General features: G+C 36.7%; 2 protein-coding genes across 2 annotated transcripts; one reads left to right on the top strand and one right to left on the bottom strand.

Annotated features, from left to right (window-relative positions):
* Window positions 1–1,207: 1,207 nt before the first annotated feature.
* On the bottom strand, window positions 1,208–2,062 carry LOC113353530 (early light-induced protein, chloroplastic-like). Its single transcript, XM_026597101.1, has 2 exons — window positions 1,776–2,062; window positions 1,208–1,685 (listed from the first exon to the last, which is right to left on the bottom strand). The coding sequence occupies exons 1-2, from the start codon at window positions 1,935–1,937 to the stop codon at window positions 1,341–1,343; spliced, it is 507 nt and encodes a 168-aa protein (XP_026452886.1). The 5' UTR covers window positions 1,938–2,062; the 3' UTR covers window positions 1,208–1,340.
* A 1,834-nt stretch (window positions 2,063–3,896) lies between these two features.
* LOC113351384 (pre-mRNA-splicing factor 38B-like) lies at window positions 3,897–4,604 on the top strand. Its single transcript, XM_026595379.1, has one exon. It carries the CDS (start codon window positions 3,897–3,899, stop codon window positions 4,602–4,604), a length of 708 nt encoding a protein of 235 aa, XP_026451164.1.
* Window positions 4,605–22,800: the final 18,196 nt, after the last annotated feature.

The following is a 22,800-nucleotide window of genomic DNA, read 5'->3' as shown; positions in this document are numbered from 1 at the left end:
GCATGCACAGGCACCTTGATTTTCTTCAAGTCTTATGATATTGGTACAGCTGAGCCTTTACTTTAATTATGGCGTCTTCTTTGGTTTAAAAAGATCTGTCTCCATACCGAAGGATTTTAACTTAGCACTCTATCAAGAACGTTCTTATTTTTACCAAACCTCCATTGTGCATAAAATGAAAGAAAAGGAGATGGGAGTGGGAGAAGGCGGCAATGGTAGAGGCATGATTCCAAGGATCGAAATTTCTCTTCTTCTAATTCTAAGCGGTGCAAATGATTTTTCTCTAATAGTTCTATTATTCCTTTTTTAATTTGCGATTCTCTGCTTGCAACTCATGTAAAAGAGCTGCGCATCTGCCTGGGGAACGCATGTTTATTTGGTGCTCCGATAAAATTCCTGCTACAGTAGATTCTGATAGACTCTCCGTTCCATGTCTTGTAGGTCCTTTCTTCTCATCCACCATTCCGATTCCGCACATACCAAGCGATGAACATTATGAGTTATTGATAATCCCTCTCCTTCTCTTTTTCTTCTTCCTCTTTACTATTTGTAACAACAACATGCTGCTTACTGTCTTCAGATTTATCAACTTCAATTTCAAACATTTTCAGAACAAAATGAATCTCACACTTGAAAGATTGAATAAACTGTAAACGAGAAATGAAAATGTTTCTAGTAAGGCTGATTAGATTCACAAGTGTTATTGCATACTTTGTTGTAGTTTATAGATCTGAATTTGAGTCCTTGATTCTGATAAGTCACACTGTCACAACTAAAGTCTAAAGGACAATAATGAAGTTCACGGATATCACCAATCTTTATCTTGAAGACGCGTAAAGTAAAAACGTAGGGTACCCTTTTTAACTACCCGTAGGTGGTAGGTAGTATTTACGATTTTTTTACTTTTTTTACTCCGTATTTGTCAACAATATTTACTTATTTACATGCTTCAAATTTTTATTTTACTTATTTGCTATCCAGTGGAGTAACTTGATTTATTAAATTTAATTGGTGTTAAGTTTATCAATAAATTTTCAAAATATGTACGCATGCAGACCAAGTATTCGATTAGTTTGGAACAAAAATGATATGAGCTAGCATTACTCCCAACCCCAAAAATCCCACGACAAGTCGTCACGTTGAAAATAAATAAAAACATTAGAGACATGCTATCTAGAACAAGGATCTCTCTTGACAAAATGATGCATATTAAAAAAAAGTTGACAAAGTTATCATATATATATAAGTGATCAAAAACATTTACAGGGGGGACCTTGTAAAATTTAATCTTCTAAAACACCAACAAGGAATACAGGAATGAGTTAATAACATTGCGTAAATTATATCAGAGCTCCTCCCTTGGCAACTTCAGTGAGCACCAACGCAACCAACCCGAGCATTGCGGCTCTGCCGTTCCACATCTCAGCAGTGGAGGACATGATACCGTCCGATTTCGATTCAACACTGACACCTTGAGCCAATGGGACAATTGAGGCTACTGATAGCAAAACACATGTATACAGAAACCATGGTAGTCCTCCATCACCCAACTGTGCTGCGACATCAGTACCTTTAGCGAGTTCTACTCCTATAGCAGTAACAAACCCAATCATGGCAAGTCTACCATTAATTCTCTCAGGTGCCGGCCCACTGAATGCTAGTAAATCTGTAAATTTAGTACTCATCTGCAGACCATAAAAAACATTTAAGCATTAAGTTAAATTGACAATTAATCACCAAGTTATGGGTAAACAAATATAATCGATGCAACGAACCTTAGGTGCAACACGTGGTCGTGGAGTTGAAATTGGAGACTGCTTATCCTCGGCCATGCAGCAAACTCTGAAGCTAGCATTTCTTCGTGTTTGGGTTTGAACATGGGTGACATGGTTAGACAAGATGGAGTGGTACACCGCAGATGATGCTGAAGCAGCCATTATATTTCGAAAATATGAGAATACTTAAAAGTTTTGATTTCTTTAGATGGAATAGCAAGGACGTAAGAATGTAAGAGCTCTAGTGATAATAAATGGATGAGTAAGCTGTTTTGCCGATGAAATAATATGCCTCAAGATAGAATATATACAGAGGGAAGGGAAGATGTTCATGTTTGGAAGGTAGAGAGAGTGAACTGGTTGGCAGAAGTCCACATGAACAAATTTTGTATAGACCGTCTATTTACTGACACGTGAATGTCTTCAGATACTCATGGTATGAAAATGAATGACGTGGGTAAAATTTGAACCGATATTGTTAGCCTTCAGATTCTAGCTAATCATGGGATTCATGGGATATGGTTACTAGTATATTGGATTCATGGGATGGATGAAGTAATCATGGCATGGCGGAAGAGTCACGAGCAGACATGTCGACATACAAAGAACAACAATGCTGGTGGACTTTTGTCGTTTCCATATTTTTAGCTTATCATTTTAGTCTAAATAATAAACTCAAACGTTCTTTTCAGTGACTGGATGTTCGTTAGCTTGTGCTATTTTCTTTTGCGAAAGAAAAGAAGGGAATGAATTGAATTGAATTCGTTAAACCATTTATATCAAATACGCTTAAGTTATATTATGAGCTGAACGTAATTTGAAGAGTTCTTTCTTTTCTTTTCTTTTTGCTGGAATTACTTGATTCAATTAGAACGAATACATGTAGGACTGATATGTGTACCTCTTGCAGTAGTCCCAGTCCCAAGGCGTGAAACGATTACGGCTTATCAAGATGGAGCGTGGTCAAGCCCTTCAGATGTATCCCTGCATGCGCCAAGATGAGACTTGGGATTTCCGTGTGCAATGAAGTTAAGTTGTTGCTAAATAAATGAGGGGAATTAAAAGATTATGGAACATGCACATCCAGCCCGTTGCAAACAAAATTACTGACAACTTGATGAAGCAGAAGAAATCGGATGTGGGCGAATTCCTCTCTATATCACCATGAACTTGTATATATCGATATGAGTGTTCTGATCTTAATTTTACATCAAACGACTGAAACACATCTGGAAATCTGAAGTAAAACAACATAAACAAAGAATGGCGAAGTTGGTTAATGTTTCACTGGTTCTAACCACTCTTGCTCTATGTCGTTTACTAAAAGAAAAAAATTAGAAGAATCTCAAAGTCTTACATGTGAAAATGTAAAATCACTACTTACATGGGAGGACGTTTGCAAGAATTTGGACCAGGTGAAAACCACACGATTATCGTCGCATACAAAGGCGAAGAAAAGCAGTTTTCGGCTGAAAAAATATCATCTATGTTTCTTATCGGGATGCACGAGATTGCGGAAGCCTATCTTGGGTCTTCTATTAAGAATGATGTTGTTACTGTCCTTGTATTCTTCAATTGTAGGAGTGAGATATCGCACATGTTAGTAAGTATGCGAAGTGAAGACTATATAACTTAAACGAGGGAGATCGCACACAGGGAGGTTGAGATGACGTAATGGATGATGTCAGCAAAGTCACGAGTAAAGTGTGAAGATCTATGCGAAGTACGGTCTGTGCGAGAACGAGTGATTGTACATGAGCGAGTGTATCGCATAGAGATTCCGAAAATAAAGGATCTCTTAGCTGTCATCCACTATGTAAGATCTTATATAAAGAGGAGAGGTTATTACTTGTGGGGGAATTCTTTTAGTGAGTATTAGATAAGAAATCAGGAGAGAGAAAGTAAATCTAGGAGCAAGTAAGATTGTTGTAATACTTGTATCCATCTTGTAACCGACTTAAGTCTTGATAATCAATGAAGAGTTTAATGATGATTACCTAATATTGATTATAGTTATAGTGGAATGTGTTGTGAGGAAACTTGCAACTACATTTTTGGCGCTAGAAACACGGAGTGATAAATCCTGTTAGTAAATCAATTGAATCTTGGAAAAAGTAAGATATGAAAATTGTGGAGAAAACTTTTAATTCTTTGAAATTAAAGATTGTGAGAATTGGATCTACTGTTGAGCAAGGAACAACGGCTAGAAGGAGCAATAGAATCGCAGAAAGAAGAAGAATTACAAATCTTGATCACCAAGAGGAAAGAATAGAAGAATCTCAAGAAAGTGAACTCCAACATGAACCTCAGCCCGAACAAGAGCGGAATAATGATATTAATTATGATAGAGTGAGTATTCGTACTTTGCAAACAAGTTCTACTGGAGAAGAAACACAAAGGATTGGAATACCAGGAAGAATTGATGGAAATGAAGAAGATATGACAATTGCAGAACTTAGACAAAGATTGATTGCAGAACGGAGAAGAGATGACGAAGAGCGTGCGAATTTGATTCGTCAAAATGATGATCTGAGAGAAGAAAATCTTAGGTTACATGAACAGAGATCAAGAAGTGCTACAAGGTCGAGATCAAGGTCAAGCAGAAGTTCATCAAAACAAAGTCAATCTAACCGTGAAAATGATAGGCAAAGACATCGCATGGAATTTATTGAAGAAAATTCGCAAGAAAATAATAATTCACAGGATCAACAGGAGAAAAGACTTATAATTCAAGATCGAGGAACTAAACGATATGAACATCCACGTGAGCTTCTTCGTCGCACACATCATAATCTTGAAAGAGAGGAAGATGATCCAAGACAAGAGTAGATGATGTTACATGGAAGAGAAATGGTGCGGAATCAGTATGAGCGCGAAGAGGAGATTACACGTGCGAGAGATGAAAGAAATAGAAAGAGAAGAAGAGAAGAAATTGAAGAGAGAGAATTGCAGGATGCGTTACGTCAAAACAATCATGACAATAGATTAAGACGACGCGAACGTTATCGCATGGATGATATAGAACAAACAAGAGATGAATAAGAGAGGCATGATAAAGTGCATAATGATATGAACATTGAGAGAGAAAGGTGTAGGCGAAGAAGAGAATAAGCTGAAGAATGTGAAATACAAGAGGCAGTACATCAGAATAATCATGAGAATAGACTAAGGAAAGCAAGATTAAAAAGACCAATGCGATAAGATTTAGATCAAACCTTAAGTGAATAAATTTTGAGAGAAATGGCAGAATTAAGAGAAATGATGACTACACGAAGAAATGGTGAAAGGAGACAATTAGAAGAAGCAGTAGAAGAAGCTGGAAAAACTCCTTTTACAAGACAAATCCAAAGGGAAGCAATACCTTCCAAGTGCAGCTTACCAGTGTTTACTAGTATATTTTATGGAAGTGCTTGTGCAATACAACATGTGAAAGCCTACACCCGATCTCTATTGCAATGGGAAAACAATGATGCAGTCATGTGTAATTTTTTTGCTGCGAGCTTGGCGGGAGAAGCTTTGAAATGGTTTGAAGGGCTACCAGTACAATCAATTGGGTCATTTCACCATTTACAGAACGTCTTTTTAGGACAATTCATCAGTCATAATATGTCAAGACCAGGGATTGAGACATAATTCGGACTTCGCAGAAGAACAAATGAGATTTTGCGTCATCTAACAACACGCTGGAGAACCATGTGTAGAGAAATGGGAAGACGAGTAGATGAGCGACACCTTATTCTTGCATTTATTAATGCTCTCTTTGCTACAGGTTTACTGTATACACAAATCTTTCAGATAAAGGATACGATAACAATGTCAGAATTGTGCGAATATCAAGAAGAGTACATAACACTTGAAGAGAAACAAAGAGATATATGGAGTCGTACCCAGTTGATATACCATATGCGAAGGGTGGAAATGCAATTGTACTTCCAAGATTGACAAATACTGTTGCGATTACATCGCAAGGGAATCAAGGAAGGAATATTGTAGAAATGGAACAAAAACTGGTAGCCATGGGTAGTGCAGATCAAGCAGAGTTTGAAAAGCAACATCAAAATCGCGAAGGTACTGATACGATTCAACCAGGAAGTTATGGAGGTCCACAAACACATTATAATAAAAAAAAAAACTGGAAGAATAGTGTGGGAGCAGATAAATTTTCCAAAGTTGAATACCACAGTGGATAAGATATGGGAAGCTGTCATCCTAATGGAAGATATTCCAGAACCACATAATGCAGGAGACGAACCACCACCACGGAGGAGGAGTAAAGAATTTTGTGTATATCATAGATTTCACGGTCACACAACAAGTAACTGCAGAAATGTAAGGAAAATCATATTAAGGATGATTGAACAGGCAAAGTTGAACCATTTCTTAGCACAACCAAAGAATTTTCCACCACCACCACCACCACCAAGGGAAAATGAGTATAAAGCGGATAATGGAAAGAATGTACATATAATTGAAGTAGGTGCGAAAGAGAATAACTTGTATTGTAATTCGATTATACATTCATTCAAGAATATAGAAGATTTCCGTGATAATATCTTAAGTCGGGTGTAGGCGAGAGATGTTGAAGGCAACGAGATCTTAAATTTTGTGAAAGTATCACCATTAAAAGAGTGGCAAAAACAAGTTATCTCATTCAGTACGGAAGAAACACCACGCGGAGGAAAATCACATGAATTTCCATTGGTGGTAATATTAGGAATTAATCCAAAGCCGAAAGTAGAGGATGATGAAGAGGATTAAGCAAACACTTGGGCGATAAATAAAATACTTATAGACCCTGGAAGCTCTGTTGACATCCTCTTTTATTCTACATACAAAGTTATGGGTGGAAGAGATGATGAATTAATTCCTTCAACATATAAAATTTATGGGTTTAATGGAACTGCGAACAAGCTAAAAGGAGAGGTTACAATGAGAATTCTTCCTCATAACTTGCCAACGAAGATTGTATTTTGTGTTGTGGATGTCGAATCACCTTAAAATTCTCTGATTGGAAGGCCATGGTTGCACAGTATATTGGGGGTGGCTTCGAAATTTCATCAGTGTATAAAATTTCCTTTACCTAAAGGTGTTGGTATAATAAGAGGGGATACAATTGAAAGCAGAAACTGTCAATAAATTGACATTGATAAGTGCGAAGAAAGAGAAAGTAAACAAAGGAATTGGAAACAGTGTATCGCAGAGAGTCAAAGAGCTAAGAAGTTAATGGTAAATGCAGTATATGAAGTTGAAAAAACAAATGAGCAGAATACTGAAGCAGAATCTTCTGCGAATAACAGTGCTAAGAGAATCAGAAATATTGCTTCTACAGAAGAAAGAAGCATACATGGGAAAAAGTTCTATTTTTAAGACAAAACATTTGCAAGCTTAAGGAGATTTAGCAATTCAAGAGAAAAAATGAGTTGTATGAGGAATGCACATGATATTCTTTATGCGAAACAAAAACAATAAAAAATCTTTGTACTAGAGTTGTGAAAACTCAAATATTGGAAATAGAATGAAAAATTCAAATTTCATAAAGTGATATTACATCAAGAAAATAAGACCTTAAAATAAGGCAACAGAAATGATATTTATTATCAGATAGACTAGGAATCTGAATATGGCGTGCAACCTAGTTCGTATAAATGCAAGAGGCGGAAAAGTAAGACCTATCGCACGTCATAGTCGGAGAAACCTAGAAAGCACGACTCAAGGGAAAGCAACACCGACCCTGGAACTTGAGTTATGGAGATTTGGGGTGAGAATAAACGAAAATGCCCATCCGGGAGAGGTACCTTAAATTTTCAGTCTAAGGCAATAATCTTAGATTGAGAGACTAAGGTGAGAAAGTCTCTCCCAAGGAGTGCAGAAACTCGATCAGGGCGCCGAGGTACACAGTTGAGTCAAGAGTGTCAGGGGCGCCTGGAGCGTGCATTGCCACTCTTGACAAGTCCTGACTATGATGCACTCGGTCCGAAGATACCCCACTTAGGGTGTAGTCTTGTAACTTAATAGTTACAAGACTGCGAAATCAACTGGTTGTTGAATTACCGGATGGGAAAAGCCATAACCTTAACCCGGTAGAGGTAAACTTCCATGAAGGGGCAAACAGGGGGAAGATAAGGACGGCACCCTCCGTTAGGGAGCTGAATTGTGCCAAAAGACGTAAATGTCATGAGACTTTTTACTCATGCGAGTAATAAGACTTGTCATATTTATGCGATAAAACCTGAAGAGGAAATAATACAAGAAAAAGATAAGACGAGATTAATGGGTTGATACACTATGGTGTAAAGACATCTTGCAATCTCGTCACTCAGAAATACGGCAACATAAGACCTTTATATAGGAAGGAAAAATAAGACCTAAGAGAAAAAATTATTGAAGCTAATGCGATAATGTTCGTACAAGAATAAGTTTATGATAAATGATATAAATCATACTTGTCTTATCAAGATGCATAAATTAACAAGAGGCAAGAATGGGAATGCAAAGGAAATGTTAATTGCCCCATTTAATAGTCTTATATACATGCGAGAAATAATATTTTCAATATGAACACGAAGAAAAGAAGATTTGCATTAAAAGGATGAAAGTTAATATCTTCAAGATATACAAAAATAAAGAAGAATTTACAACAAAATAATTTGTAACAAGAAAAAAATGCAGGATTAATCTTCATTTCCTTCATCTTCTCGCTCAACATCAAAATTACTAACTTCTTCTTCAGAATCTTCATCTTCTCCATCACTGATTATAATATCAGGAATAGGTACATTTTCAGGAATCTCTGGAAACTTATACTTCGAGACAGGGATATTATTCTCTAGATAGACTCGTTTAACAGCAGCTATACGAGCGCGATTAGCGTCATTGCTGTTGTTTGAAATCATACGGGTCCAGTTTTCCTTCAATTGCTGGTACCTGAAGTTGAGATTAGAACACTCTTCTTCTTTAGCAGTTAAGCGAGTTTCTAACTCTCTAATTCTCTCAAGATAATCCTTCTCCTTCACTGCGAAGTATGAGCAAGCAAGTTAAAACGACGTAAGATGTTATTCTTGAAGTATGAACAAGTGTTAAAGAACAACAAATGACCTTCATAATTGGAAACAATGTCTGCAACCAATGCGGAATGCTCAGTCTGAAGGCTCACATTTACACCTAAATTATTCCTAGCAGCCCAACCACTAGTCCAGAAGGGGCTATAAATAACGAATGAAATCTATCATAAAACATCGTTTATCACGGTTTTCATCTGTTATTCGACCCGTTATTTATTTGGTGTGGTTCTTTATAAATGATGGATAAAAACCGTTATTTAAAATCACGAATCTGGTTTGTCATTAAAAATGACTAGTAAAGTTTGTAATTAAGAATAACAATAGTGGTTCGTTATTTAAAATGATAGTGTGTTTTTGTCATAAATCTCGTGTTCTAATATAAAATATTGATATTAAATAATTGAATTTAATTGATAATATTATTTATCTATTTTCCTGATTTTGTATTTAAACTGAATCAGCCAAAGCTACATTTGGAACTGAATCTGAAATAGAATCTGAACTGAATCAGCTGAATCAATGGGATCTGGAAATGAATCTGAAATCGGATATACATTGCATTTAAAGATACTTCAGTTTCACATTACAATCAAAAAAGGATAAATTCATCTTACAACTCAAAATCACACTTAAATTTTTTAACGGAAACATTCTATCTAGTTCGGTCTCTCCGATAGGATTACAGAAGTTTTTGGCCGCCTAATCATATGACCTAGTGAAACATCTCCAAAGTACTCCATATACATCGTATAACATCCCTCTTGGATCCATCATTTCATTCAGAGGCAGTTATATTCAGCATTGCTGGGTGGCATGGTAAAAGCAACAAAAGTACTTGCAACAGCTCCCTTCAGTTCCTCACAAAGAAATACGTAAGGGAGATGTCGAGTAATCCCAGTATCCTGTGTAAGAAGATGCCAAGTTAGTTTAAAAACACCCCCAACAAACATCAAAGCTATAAGGCGTTACAGCATTAAAGGTATATAACCAAAACATGAAGAATCATTTTTTAAGAGAGACAATGAAGATGTGGAAACAATCCTGAGACGAGCTAGAAAGGGAGACAAACTTATACTCTTCCCATGTGGGTCATAGACTCGTAGGAGGATTCAGTTGTCCAAGTAAGAAAAACTTGTGTAGATTGCCTAGTAGAATCATGCCAACTAGAGGGTCACAAAAAAATATTCTGAATACATGATCAGAAATTCATCTGTGAATCTTACAGATCTGTACAACTGTGCACATGAATAGCCACATTGAACTCCTTTGTGAAATTAACCTGCTCTAAAAATTATTGTGGAATAATATGATGCCTAATAGTCAAGGAAAAAGAAATTAAACAACCATTCTACTTGGACGTACACCACGTACATTACTTGATGCATTCAGCAAATGTCACACGACAGATAAAATCATAATAGTATAACAAGTATTTGGGTATAAATTGGTTGACCTTGCATAATTCATCTCAAATATTATTCATACTCTACCATTAGCATACGCGTATTCCTAGTAATTAAATTGAATCAAATTTATAGAAAGCTTCACCTGCAGACAAGAGCTAGTGGAGGCTGATATACACATTTTTGTGTTTAATTTGATCTCAATACTATATATTGTTGGCACTCGAGTTTGTATTAATTTTGGTGTTTTATGTGTTTGTAGGCACCTTTGAAAAATAAACATTTTTTGGAAAATTCGGCTCGAAAAGTTGGTAAAAGCCCCGGAGGACACGTGTTATTCGGACTCTCACAGTTGGATAAGGAGCACCTCAATTACTAAGGGGCACCCCGGGTCACCCCAAAAGGCATCTGCTATTCGCACCCCAGTACAGGATTAGGGGGAGGTCATCTTCTCCATTTGAATTTTGTTTTTGGCGGGAAAATGGAGAACACTTCTGCAGATTTTTGATCGAATTGTTGAACGTGTTCTAGGGAGATTCAATGGATTTTTTTTGGTAGATAGTTGTGATATGGCCTATTAAACACACTGTGGGCGTTTGGTTCGACCAGAATTGGCTAGAATCAGCTAAACAATTCACGGGTTGAAAACAGGGCAGTTCGTGTATATCACGGGTTTCACGTGATTTGGAGAAGATTCAACGTGTTTTGTGCGTGCATGGAAGACCCTCACAGCCTGTTGGAGCGTGAAGGAGTTAATATGGTAATTTGGAGGATTGAAAACGCGTGAGAGGATGAAACAGGAAAGAAAATATTGCCAGAAATATTTTCTTTACTGCCGAGTTAAAGAGAATTATATGGAGTGAATGAGAGAGATTCGATGGGTCTGTTGGCTATAAATAGGTTGCTGGGGTTGAGTAGAAAGGGTGTCGAGAGTCTGGGGGGATGAGGAGAGCCATAGAAGAAGAAATTCGAGTTTTCCCAAACTCGGTTTCTGCTGCTGCTGATGATGAACATGAAGAACACGAAGAACGGACCTGCACCAGCAGTCGTTTTTCTACAGTAATAACGACTCACACCTGTGGGTCGTACATCAGGCAGATTTATTTGCTACAACGTTTGCGACACAGCTGCAGCAGTCTTATTTTGTCATTGAGGGTCGTAGTTCTCTGGTTTGTAACAAATATAATTGTTACAAACCCAGTTTTATTGTATTTCTCATATTCTCATCATTTGTAAACCATTTTTGAGCATCAATGAAATATTTTGAGAGGTTTTCCAACATGATGAGCGGCTAATTCCCTCATAACCAAGGCGATGGAGGAATCTATTCACGCAACATAAATGGGTAACTATTTCATTTAATTATATAATTCACCTAATCGCTGCTTTTGCAGAGTTTTAAATTATTTGAATGATTGTCTTAATTATTTGTTATTCAGTTTGATAGGTTACGCTTGGTTTAGTCTCTTGATAATCTATGCTTAAGGTTTACAAATAATGTTTGAGAATCTGTATGATTGATAGTGAATTAAAGATAAAAGAGGACTTAAGAATTGAATAGAGTCTTGAAATATTTATCATTCAATTTTGCATAATAGTGGAATCTAGTGTCTTGGTTACCTCTCGCACCCATTGTTAATATTTTTGTATATATAATTTTATCAAATCTTTAAATTTAATCTTCACAAATCCGAGAGTTTGAACCTCATTACTACAACATCAATCTAAAACCATTATCATTTTGGCGCCGCTGCCGGGGACTTGTGTATAGATTTATTTTTATTTTTTTAATTATTTTTGTTCTTCTTTACGTTTCTGGGTTTTTTGTATTTTTCTTTCAGATTTTGGAAGTTGGAGCGAAAGAAAATTTTGCCAAAGTTTTTGGTGAATACTTAAAGACTGGAGTAAAAGGCAAAGTGAAAGGGGAGAAAGAAGAAGATTTTTTTATTTTTTATTTTGATAAAAAAAAGAGAGAAAAAAAAAGAGAGATATTTGTATTTGTATTTTTTTTTAGACTTTATTTTTCCTTTGCACTATATTTTTTTATGGACTTTGGACTTTAAATTTTGGGACATTATTTTTTTATACCCTACGGAAGGGTACCCTTAAATATAAACTGTGTGCAGGGAAGGACGACGAATACAATATCGTCTCGGCCCCTCGGGTTCGCACACTGACACCGGAGTCAGTGGCCCGAGTCGAGTACATCGGTTCTTCGCCCGTCTAGTACGGGAGGTAAACTTCTAAACACCCGCGAATCTCCTGTCAGCGGGTTTACTGTCTGCCTTATGGTGATTATATGTTGAGGACTGAACCGGCTGCTTTAATTTCCTAGTAAAGGGCAAGAACTGGCCATATAAGATAAGGGTTCGGATTTCATCACCGTTCCTTTCTTGCCCGCCTTAGTAAAACTAAACCTAACGCGAACCCAAGCTTAAAATTTGATTAGAACGAGACCGATAGGGTAACGAGCTTGGTAGGAAAATCTTTCGAAAAATATTGGTTACTCTTTTAAGCATACTTCAAAGTTCTTCATGGTTTCTGTAAGTTGAATGTGTGACTGCGCCGCCTTGTGATAGCGGTGAGGCCTTGGGTATCAAAGCTCCACTGAGCTTCCCTCGCCTCAATTCAACTTACTTTGACTCGGATTGATTCCAGAGGGGTTTGCTTAAATTGTAACGAATTCCCTTTCGAAGGATTAGAAGTTGGTCTAGAAACAATCTAAGTGGAGCCATCATGCTTTTTGTTTGCTAAAAATCAGTAGGTTTGATTTGGTCGAGGCAGCCTTGTTTGTGATTGTGTAGAATTCCCTTGCAATTAAGAATGTCGAACTGGTATGACATAAGCCAATACAATGAGTATCGATCTAAATTTGAATATGGACATCATCATTTTTATGACCATGGTGGGAATAGTAGTTGGGTACGCCAACCTTTTCAAGGTTATGGTTCATACCATGGTGAGCCCAATTACTATCCACACGCGAATTGGTCTTACGAGCAAGAAAATCAGGAACACTGTAGTACTGGTTACTCGTTTTTGGAAACTAGTCCTGATTATGATATTTCTGAACCTGTTCCATCTCTAGAAGAGACCCAACAACGGATTGAAAGGACGTATAAACGTTTAGTTGCAATGAATAGTTCAAAAGAAGAGTGTACACGATATTCTGAGATAATAAACGAGAGTGGTAAACGTATAAGTGTTATGCTCAGTGAAATTCAGGCACGTCTAGAGGCAGAAAATGAACATATGGTTAATGCTGCTCGAAATAATCTAAATTTCCAAAATAGGGTTTCTAATTCTACCCTTGATATCAATAGTGAATATTTGCCTAACTTAGAGGACGAGGCTAGAATAAAAGACACTACTTATTTAGATAAGGTTCAATCATCTTTGTACTATCATGATGATGAGGATAGTAGTAATGAAGAATCTGAAATATGTAGGCGTAGTAATCAGGAATCTATTAATCCAATTGAGCTTTATAATGATTATATTATTTCTAGTTCAAATCCAAATAATTTTTATGATTATTCACCTATTCAAAAGGACGAGGATTTGATTAGGGATACCACCGTTTTAGACGGTGTAGTTTTTCCTTTTGATTACGAAGCCGATAGTGGTTTAGAGGAACGGGTTTATTCCAAAAATGTTGTTTTAGAGTCTAGCGACTTAGAAACAATAGTATTAGATGAAGAAGATATACCCGTAGATATGAGTGAGGATGAACCCGACTTAGAAGAATCAATTGACCATTTTCGGGAATTCGATGACCTAGAAATAAGGGAAGTTGTGACTAGTCTTTCTAGAGACACAGAAAACTCTAAGTTTAGGGGTGATTATCATTCTCCGTGTGCTTTAACTCTTAAAAAGTTCCCTCGTGTAGGGCTTGACATTTATGACTCAACCATCTTACAAGATTATCTTCGTATACTTTTTCCTGAACCTAATGATGTCCAAAGAGAATCTCAGTTGTTAGAAACCCATCCTCTGGTTGATGTGGTTGACCCAGGCTATGATACCAAGATTAACTTTGTTTTCCCACCAACAAATTTTCTTCCAATTGTGGGAACATTTGATTTTAAGATGTGTCGGTTAGTAAGTTTTGAGACTAAACCTAATTACTTTAGGAGAATAGGGTCGACACATTTTCTTAAGGAAGACCAACTCTTTCATTGTAGTCAGTTTTGTGAGTCAAGTCTAATTGACTTTAAGGATCCGCAGTTGTTCAGGTTATTGTTATGTGCTTCTAAGTTCCTACTTGAGTATTTCCATACTCTACAACGTGATCTTAAGAATCCTTCTTTTGAGGAAGTCCAGCCTATGAAAGCATTTTATTTAGACCCTTTTATAGAGCCTGAACCTGAGACACAACTAGAGATAGTTGTCTTAAACAAAAAGTTAAATAAGGGTATGTTCGGTATCTTCTTGGTTTGTTGCAGTTTCCTCTTCTTGTGGTTAGCACTTTTTGATCCAGATGACCCACAATTATTCCGGCTACTTCTATATGATTCTATGAGGTGACTAATTCCTTCCGATGTCTGGCTGAAGACTTTAAACTTAGCACTTCTTGGGAGGTAACCCAATCTCATGCAACATGGTAATATCTTTCCTTAACCCTTTTGCTTCAAATGGTAACAGTTTCTCCTTGTTCATATGCTTTTAATTTTATCTTTAGAACATTGAGGACAATGTTAGATTTAAGTTTGGGGGTATTGAAGAAACTTTTTAGTTGCATTTTTGAAACTTCTAGCGTCACATGGTATCCGTTTAGCTAAGTTTACATACTGTTTCTCACCGAAAAGATAGAAATTGGAATGCTAGGGATAACAACTTATTGAGACATTAGAGAAAAAGACATTGAGATCCTTGAAATTCAGGAGAGAACTTGTTCCTTTTAGAGGGTAACCGTGATGGACCTAACCATACATGATGGAAAGGCAAGTAGGTCAGGGAAATGCCAGAAAGACAAAGCAACCTCACAATGTAGTCTTAGTTACTGGATTGCGACTCTCTCTTAGTAGAAACTTATCATCATCAACAAGCGGAGCGACATCAAAATATATGAAGAAAGTGAAGACGTTTTAGGTTTAGAAGCAACAATAGAAGAGAATAATTCAAAAATCAAAGTTGAAGTTATAAGAGCAAATGATGTAAGTTGTTAGAATCCATGATACTAAGACATCACAAGTTGCGAAGATCCAAGTTTTGAAAGTCCTTCTCTCATGGCCATGTAAATTTTTGTCTTGTAATTTTTTGTTCATCAAAAAAAAAAAAAAAAAAAAACATCATTACGTTCTTTTCGTTCAATAAGGCCATAGGGAAGAAGAAATTTATAAGTCAAGCAAGAAATCGAAGAGAAGAGTTAATTGTCAAGGTTCTATGAGGTTCGAGAGTTTATCATCAATAGTTGAAGACCGAAGAAGACGTTATTTCTACTGAGCACTGTGAGAGAGTCGAAGAAAGATGCATTTTGGTTGCTTTGTTAGTCTGCTTTCAATCTGGCACAAGATCTTTCTAGCACTGGTTTAACTCATCACACGTAATTAGTCCAGCTGTGTAGCAGATGTCCCTCTCATTTTTATCTCTCTCCTAATATTATCCAGCTGTAAAGCAGCGGACGCATCTTACAATGTTTATCTAGCTGTGTAGCGGATATCTCTTTATCTAGCAGTGGTGCGGATGTGTCTCCCCTTTTCTTCAGTCAGCTTTAGAGCTGACACCTTTAATTTCTCTGGCATTATACTTACTTGGAGATATGTTGAGAATATGTATGTCCTTATAGCTCTTTGGGTACACCTCTGATAAACCCTCCGGAGACAACACTCCGCCGCCAGGGCCACCTAGCGGTTTAACGGCCTGCTGCACGTGCTAAGTGTAGTCTTTTTATCTTTTCAAAAATAAATTTTGCTCGAGGACTAGCAAATAATAAGTTTGGGGGTATTTGATAGACACATTTTTGTGTTTAATTTGATCTCAATACTATATATTGTTGGCACTCGAGTTTGTACTAATTTTGGTGTTTTATGTGTTTGTAGGCACCTTTGGAAAATAAACATTTTTTCGAAAATTCGGGTCGAAAAGTTGGTAAAAGCTCCGGAGGACACGTGTTATTCGGACTCTCACAGTTGGATAAGGGGCACCTCAATTACTAAGGGGCACCCCAGGTCACCCCAAAAAACATCTGCTATTCGCACCCCAGTACAGGATTAGGGGGAGGTCATCTTCTCCATTTGAATTTTGTTTTTGGCGGGAAAATGGAGAACACTTCTGCAGATTTTTGATCGAATTGTTGAACGTGTTCTAGGGAGATTCAATGGCTGATTTTTGGTAGATAGTTGTGATATGGCCTATTAAACACACTGCGGGCGTTTGGTTCGACCAGAATTTTCTAGAATCAGCTAAACAATTCACGGGTTGAAAACACGGCAGTTCGTGTATATAACGGGTTTCACGTGATTTGGAGAAGATTCAACGTGTTTTGTGCGTGCATGGAAGGCCCTCACAGCCTGTTGGAGCGTGAAGGAGTTAAATATGGTTATTTGGAAGCTTGAAAACGCGTGAGAAGATGAAACAGGAAAGAAAATATTCCCATAAATATTTTCTTTACTGCCGAGTTAAAGAGAATTATATGGAGTGAATGAGCGAGATTCGATGGGTCTGTTGGCTATAAATAGGTTGCTGGGGTTGAGTAGAAAGGGTGTCGAGAGTCTGGGGGGCTGAGGAGAGCCAGAGAAGAAGAAATTCGAGTTTTCCCAAACTCGGTTTCTGCTGCTGCTGCTGCTGATGAACATGAAGAACACGAAGAACGGACCTGCACCAGCAGTCGTTTTTCTACAGTAATAACGACTCACACCTGTGGGTCGTACATCAGGCAGACTTATTTGCTACAGCGTTTGCGACACAGCTGCAGCAGTCTTATTTTGTCACTGAGGGTCGTAGTTCTCTTGTTTGTAACAAATATAATTGTTACAAACCCGGTTTTATTGTATTTGTCATATTCTCATCATTTGTAAACCATTTTTGAGCATCAATGAAATATTTTGAGAGGTTTTCCAACATGATGAGCGGCTAATTCCCTCGTAACCAAGGCAATGGAGGAAGCTATTCACGCAACATAAATGGGTAACTATTTCATTTAATTATATAATTCACCTAATCGCTGCTTTTGCAGAGTTTTAAATTATTTGAATGATTGTCTTAATTATTTGTTATTCAGTTTGATAGGTTATGCTTGGTTTAATCTCTTGATAATCTATGCTTAAGGTTTACAAATAATGTTTGAGAATCTGTATGATTGATAGTGAATTAAAGATAAAAGAGGACTTAAGAATTGAAAAGAGTCTTGAAATATTTATCATTCAATTTTGCATAATAGTGGAATCTAGTGTATTGGCTACCTCTCGCACCCATTGTTAATATTTTTGTATATATGATTTTATCAAATCTTTAAATTTAATCTTCACAAGTCCGAGAGTTTGAACCTCATTACTACAACATCATTAAAAAACATTATCAGAGGCATGATCATGTCTTCCTGCATCTAGCTTTGTTTGCAAATAAGATACACCGGCACAAAAAAATATACCAGTACCCCAAACTTTGATGCAGCAACCTTGGGTAGTATTCCGGTACTGTAACGGACAGTACAAGAATATTCATCAATTTAGGTAGTATTCCAGTACTATAAAGTCGAAATAAGCAACTAACTAAGGAGAGAGATATCCATGGCTTTAGCAACAGTAACAATTGGCTCATGTGATGGTATGCATAGCTACATGCCTCCAGAATGTTATGTTCACATCTACAAAAATGAAACTCTTAGAATGTGCACGTTTCCGGGGAATAATACTAAATTTGCATTCATTTTAACCATACTAATTGCAAACAGTTTAAAGTAGAATGCAATTTTTTTTATCAAATGTTGGCTTGACCATTTAAGAATCATCAAGACTTGAAGCCAGTTTATGTCAACAATTCTGGAAATTTTATTTTGCAATTATGCTTATGAGACTCGACCAGTTAAGCAACCATTGGTATCACTAAGTCATATAGCGGAATTTTCATGTACACCCTTAGCTTTTTTCTACTAAGATTGAATTGGTACGCCATCGCAAGAGAACATTGAAACTAACTCAGCCAACCAAAGAGCATTACATTATATAATAATCTAAACTGAAGACATAATCTCAACTGAATATTTAAAAAATAAAAAAGAATAGGATCTCTGCACAAGAATCACTGTATCCTACTAGAAAGTCTCAACTCACAAATAAAAAACTCAACATATGTCCTAAGCCATATGACACATTGAGTTATTATGACTATTAACATGAGCAATCAAACAAGAAAACAAAGACAACCCTAATGCTGCAAAACGTTCATCAAAAATATACAGTAATAAAATTAAAATCAATGAAAATGTCAAGATAATACTTATTCTCGGTGGATGCAAATCGAACACAAAAGAACTGTTCTTTCGATTCACCATCAGAGAAATCAGTAGCGTGCCATAGACATGATTTCTCTTGAATATAAATTGTTGGTAACACTACGAATCAAAAACACAAAAAACCCCTTAATCAAATCTAACAGATCAAATCAAAATATCAAGTAAACCCAAAATCAATTCAAAAACAAAAAACGCCAAAGCTAAATGACTAGCACAGATCTTCAATGCCTTAGATTGTCGCATAACCAAACATGCTTTCTCAGTCTGTTTATGTTTAAGAATATTCGTAGTTCTAACTCCTCATTTTTCCATTGATTTCCATCTTTATCAAATCGGTACAGTTTCACGTTTTTAGAATTGGAACACCATCAAAGCGAAAGTACAACTAAAATCCAAATCAATCGAATGAAATCAAATCGAAAAATCCATAGGTAGAGAAGGAGATTTGGAAAATGGATACATACAGATGGAGAAGAACATCGTCTACCTCCATTACCTCATCATCATCTGCAAAAGGAATTATGGCTAGGGTTTACAATGTTTTTGATAAAAGAAGTATGAAAGCCAAATGATCCGGGTGATAAGGACGAGGCGAGGGTCATCTCCATCCGAGCGAATTACTTCACTTTTGATTCTGGGTCTGTGAGAATAGGACCAATATATGACTATGCGAAAGACTTGTGGCAAATTAGACTTATGACCAACCACTTTCAGACTTATAAATACACGGTAGTATATGTGGGTAGCCATTTTTGGGTGCACAATAGAAGATTAGTAGTGGGCGTACAAAAACTAAAATATTTATCGCATTTTTTCAGTTATTTAATGAATCATCGTTAAATCACATACCTGGTAAATTACCACGTTCCAGAATGACGGTTTTCTTATGTTAAATGATGGACCCCACTATTTTCATGTTATATGACGGTATTTGTTTGTAAAATATTATTCATATAATTAATCTATCATTTAAAAACATGATTAATAGCCCTTTCTGGACTAGTGAACTAAATTCAGCTTCACTCTCTATAAGCAGTTTAGATCGAATTGAATTTCTTTCTTCAATGAGTGTGTTCCTTTCGCTCAAAGATGAATCACGTTCTTTCTTAACTTCAGTAAGGGATTATTGGAACTTTTCTAGTGATTTCGCACCATTAAGAGTGATCTCATCTTTTTTCAGTAATAAGTTTATTCCTCTTCGCTTCCAATACTCGAATTATTTCTCTACTTTCATAAAGACGATATTTAAAGCTATTGAATGAGGTTAATGCATTTATATGTCTTTGCCTAAGGGTAGCGTATTTCAACCTTAATTCTTCCAAGCTAAGGTTCTCAAATCCTTGAGTGGGATAATTATTTAGGGAAAAATTGAGATGCTCTAAGAGAATTTCAGCATCAGGGAGATTAGCTGCTTCATCTGAAAGGTTATACAAGTCTGCGAACATAATAAAGTAAGAAGTGCGAATTATCGCATAAAAGAAGAAGAATGAAGAAAATGATAATTACATACCAATAAGTTCATTATTTCTTTCTCGAGCCTGGCGAATCAGTTCAGAATTAGTTGACTTCTCATCTTTAAGTTTGGCATTCTCATTTTTCAGCTTGAGAAGCTTCCTTTCACAATCCACAGAAATTGCATAAGACAAACGAGCTCCCTGCGAGAGTGTAAAAGAAGAATTATGAGTAAAGGGAGGGGATACTAAGAAAAGTTAAAAATAAAGTTGCGAATATTACCATAGCGTTAAATGTAAATTGGAGATCTGGGTTTATCGCAGAGGCAATTCCACGAAGAGATGGATCCTCCAAGTTAGGAGTGATACATACATTTGAGACCATCTTAAAGGCATGATCCAACCCTTCATGATCAACAGTAGTCAGTGATAGACGCATTTATGTGTCTAATATGTCTCATTTGTATGTATTGTTAGTGCTCGATTTTGTATTTATTGTGTTATTTTATGTCTTTGTAGGAAATTTTAGAGAAATAAGTCCTTGCGGCGAAATGGGCTCAAAAAGTAGTGTTTTACACCCCAGGACAAAGTACTAAAGGCACCGCAGAAATGCACCGGAAGCACCCCAGAAATATTACTAAAGACACCCCAAGGGACATGTGTTATTCGGACTCCAGCAGCGGATATGGGGCGACCACTGGATAAGGGGTATCCTTCTTCTCAAATTCAAATTTCAGTTTTGGCGGGATTTTTTTTTTCTTCCCTGGCAGATTTCAATCGGATATTTGGAGGGGTTAGAGATAGACTAAACCTCTGATTCTTGTTGGGTAGACGTGATATGGATATGGGAAGCTATTTTGGTTGTTGGAATCGATCCAGTTGGGCTTGATTCTCGGTTTAAAGAAATCAGGGAATACGTGGTTGAGAAAAGATACTCGGGATTGTGTCGATGTTGTATGGAAGATGGCATGCATTTGTAACGTCTTGACACATTCCTTGATGATCTGGGAGCATGTTTGGAGCGTGTAAACACTGGTTGACAGCGTGAGTAGGCAAGAAAGGAAAGAAAACAATCCGAGAATATTTTCTCTTTACTGCCGAGTCATGGGAAATATTTTGAAGTTATCGAGAGATTCGAGGGCCCTGTTGAGTGTAAATAAGTTTCTCCAGTTACAAGGAAGGGGTGTCGATAGTCTGGGGGGCTGAGGAGAGCTCATGAGCGAGAAATCAAGAGTTGATGAAACTCTGTTTCTGCTCCTGCTGATGATGAAGAACACCGAGAACACGAAGAACACACTCGCAGGGACCGTCGTTTATCAACAGTGAAACAGACTCACAGGCGTGGGTCATAGGTGTGGGTCTTAGAACCACAGCGACAATAGCACTTCTCTTTTATCGTTCTTTTGTGACGCTTCCTGTGGGTCGCACATTAGCTGTTTACACCATTTTCTCTTCTTCTCTTCATTGTAAACACCATTTGAGCAATAAATAAATATTTTGAGCGTGTTTTTATCATGATGAGCTAAATCCAACACTGGGACGACGGAGGAGGGTGAATTTCATACACGGGTAAATTTATTTTATTCTTTCTTATGACTTTTGCATTAATTTAAAATTGAAATATGATTTGAATTAATTGGTTGTTATTTAATTTGATGATGTATGCTTAGCTTAGGTGTTTTGATACATCATGCTTAGGACTTACAATCGATGTTTTGAGAATCTATCTTGGCAAAATCAGAGTCCATGTTAATTTTATTGAGTTTTAAATTGTCAAAGAATATATGAATGAACCCTGTGTAGTGAATTCGGCCAAATCCTTAGTCCCAGTACCTCTCGCCCATTGTTGATATTTTTGTATATATAATTTTATCAAATCTTTAAATTTAATCTTCACAAGTCCGAGAGTTTGAACCTCATTACTACAACATCATTCAAAAAAACATCAAATTTTTGGCGCCGCCGACGCGGATTTGTGCTTAGGTAGAATTTTTAGGTTTTTATTATTGTTCCATTTGTTATTTTTACGTCTCTTTGGTTGTGTCTTTGTATTACAGGTTTGAAGTTGGATACTAAAGATCTTGGAATCAAAGCTTAAAGCTAAAAGAGAAGGAAAAAAGACAAAGCAAAAAAATAAAGAAAAAAGAGAGAGAAAAAAAAAAGAGAGAGATTTATTTTTTTAAGAGACTTTCCATTTTATTTATTTTTTGTAATTATTATTATTATGTTTTGTATTTGTTTTCATTGGACTGGACTTTGGACAATTTATTTTAATTTCAAACCCTACGGAAGGGTTATATAAAAAAATTACAAGAATTTAAATATAAACTGTTTGCAGGGAAGGACGAAGATTACAATATCGTCTCGACCCCTCGGGTTCGCACATGACATAGGAGTCGTGGCCCGAGTCGACTTTAGTGGTTCTGCGCCCGTCTGGTACGGGAGGTAAGCTTTCGAAACACCCGCGAATCCCCTGTCAGCGGGTTTATTGTATGCCTTAAGGTGAATATATGCTGAGGATTTGAATACGGTTGTTTTAATTTCCTAGTAAAGGGCAAGGCCTGGCCAAATTAAGATAAGAACTCGGATTTAATCACCGTTTCCTTCTTGCCCGCTTTAGGAAAACGAAACCAAACGCGAACCCAAGCTTAAAAT

This window comes from Papaver somniferum, chromosome 2 (assembly GCF_003573695.1).
Source record: "Papaver somniferum cultivar HN1 chromosome 2, ASM357369v1, whole genome shotgun sequence".
NCBI classification, from domain to species: Eukaryota; Viridiplantae; Streptophyta; class Magnoliopsida; order Ranunculales; family Papaveraceae; genus Papaver; species Papaver somniferum.
The sequence above is the reverse complement of the archived record's forward strand: the minus strand, read 5'-3'. Positions and strand labels throughout refer to the sequence as shown.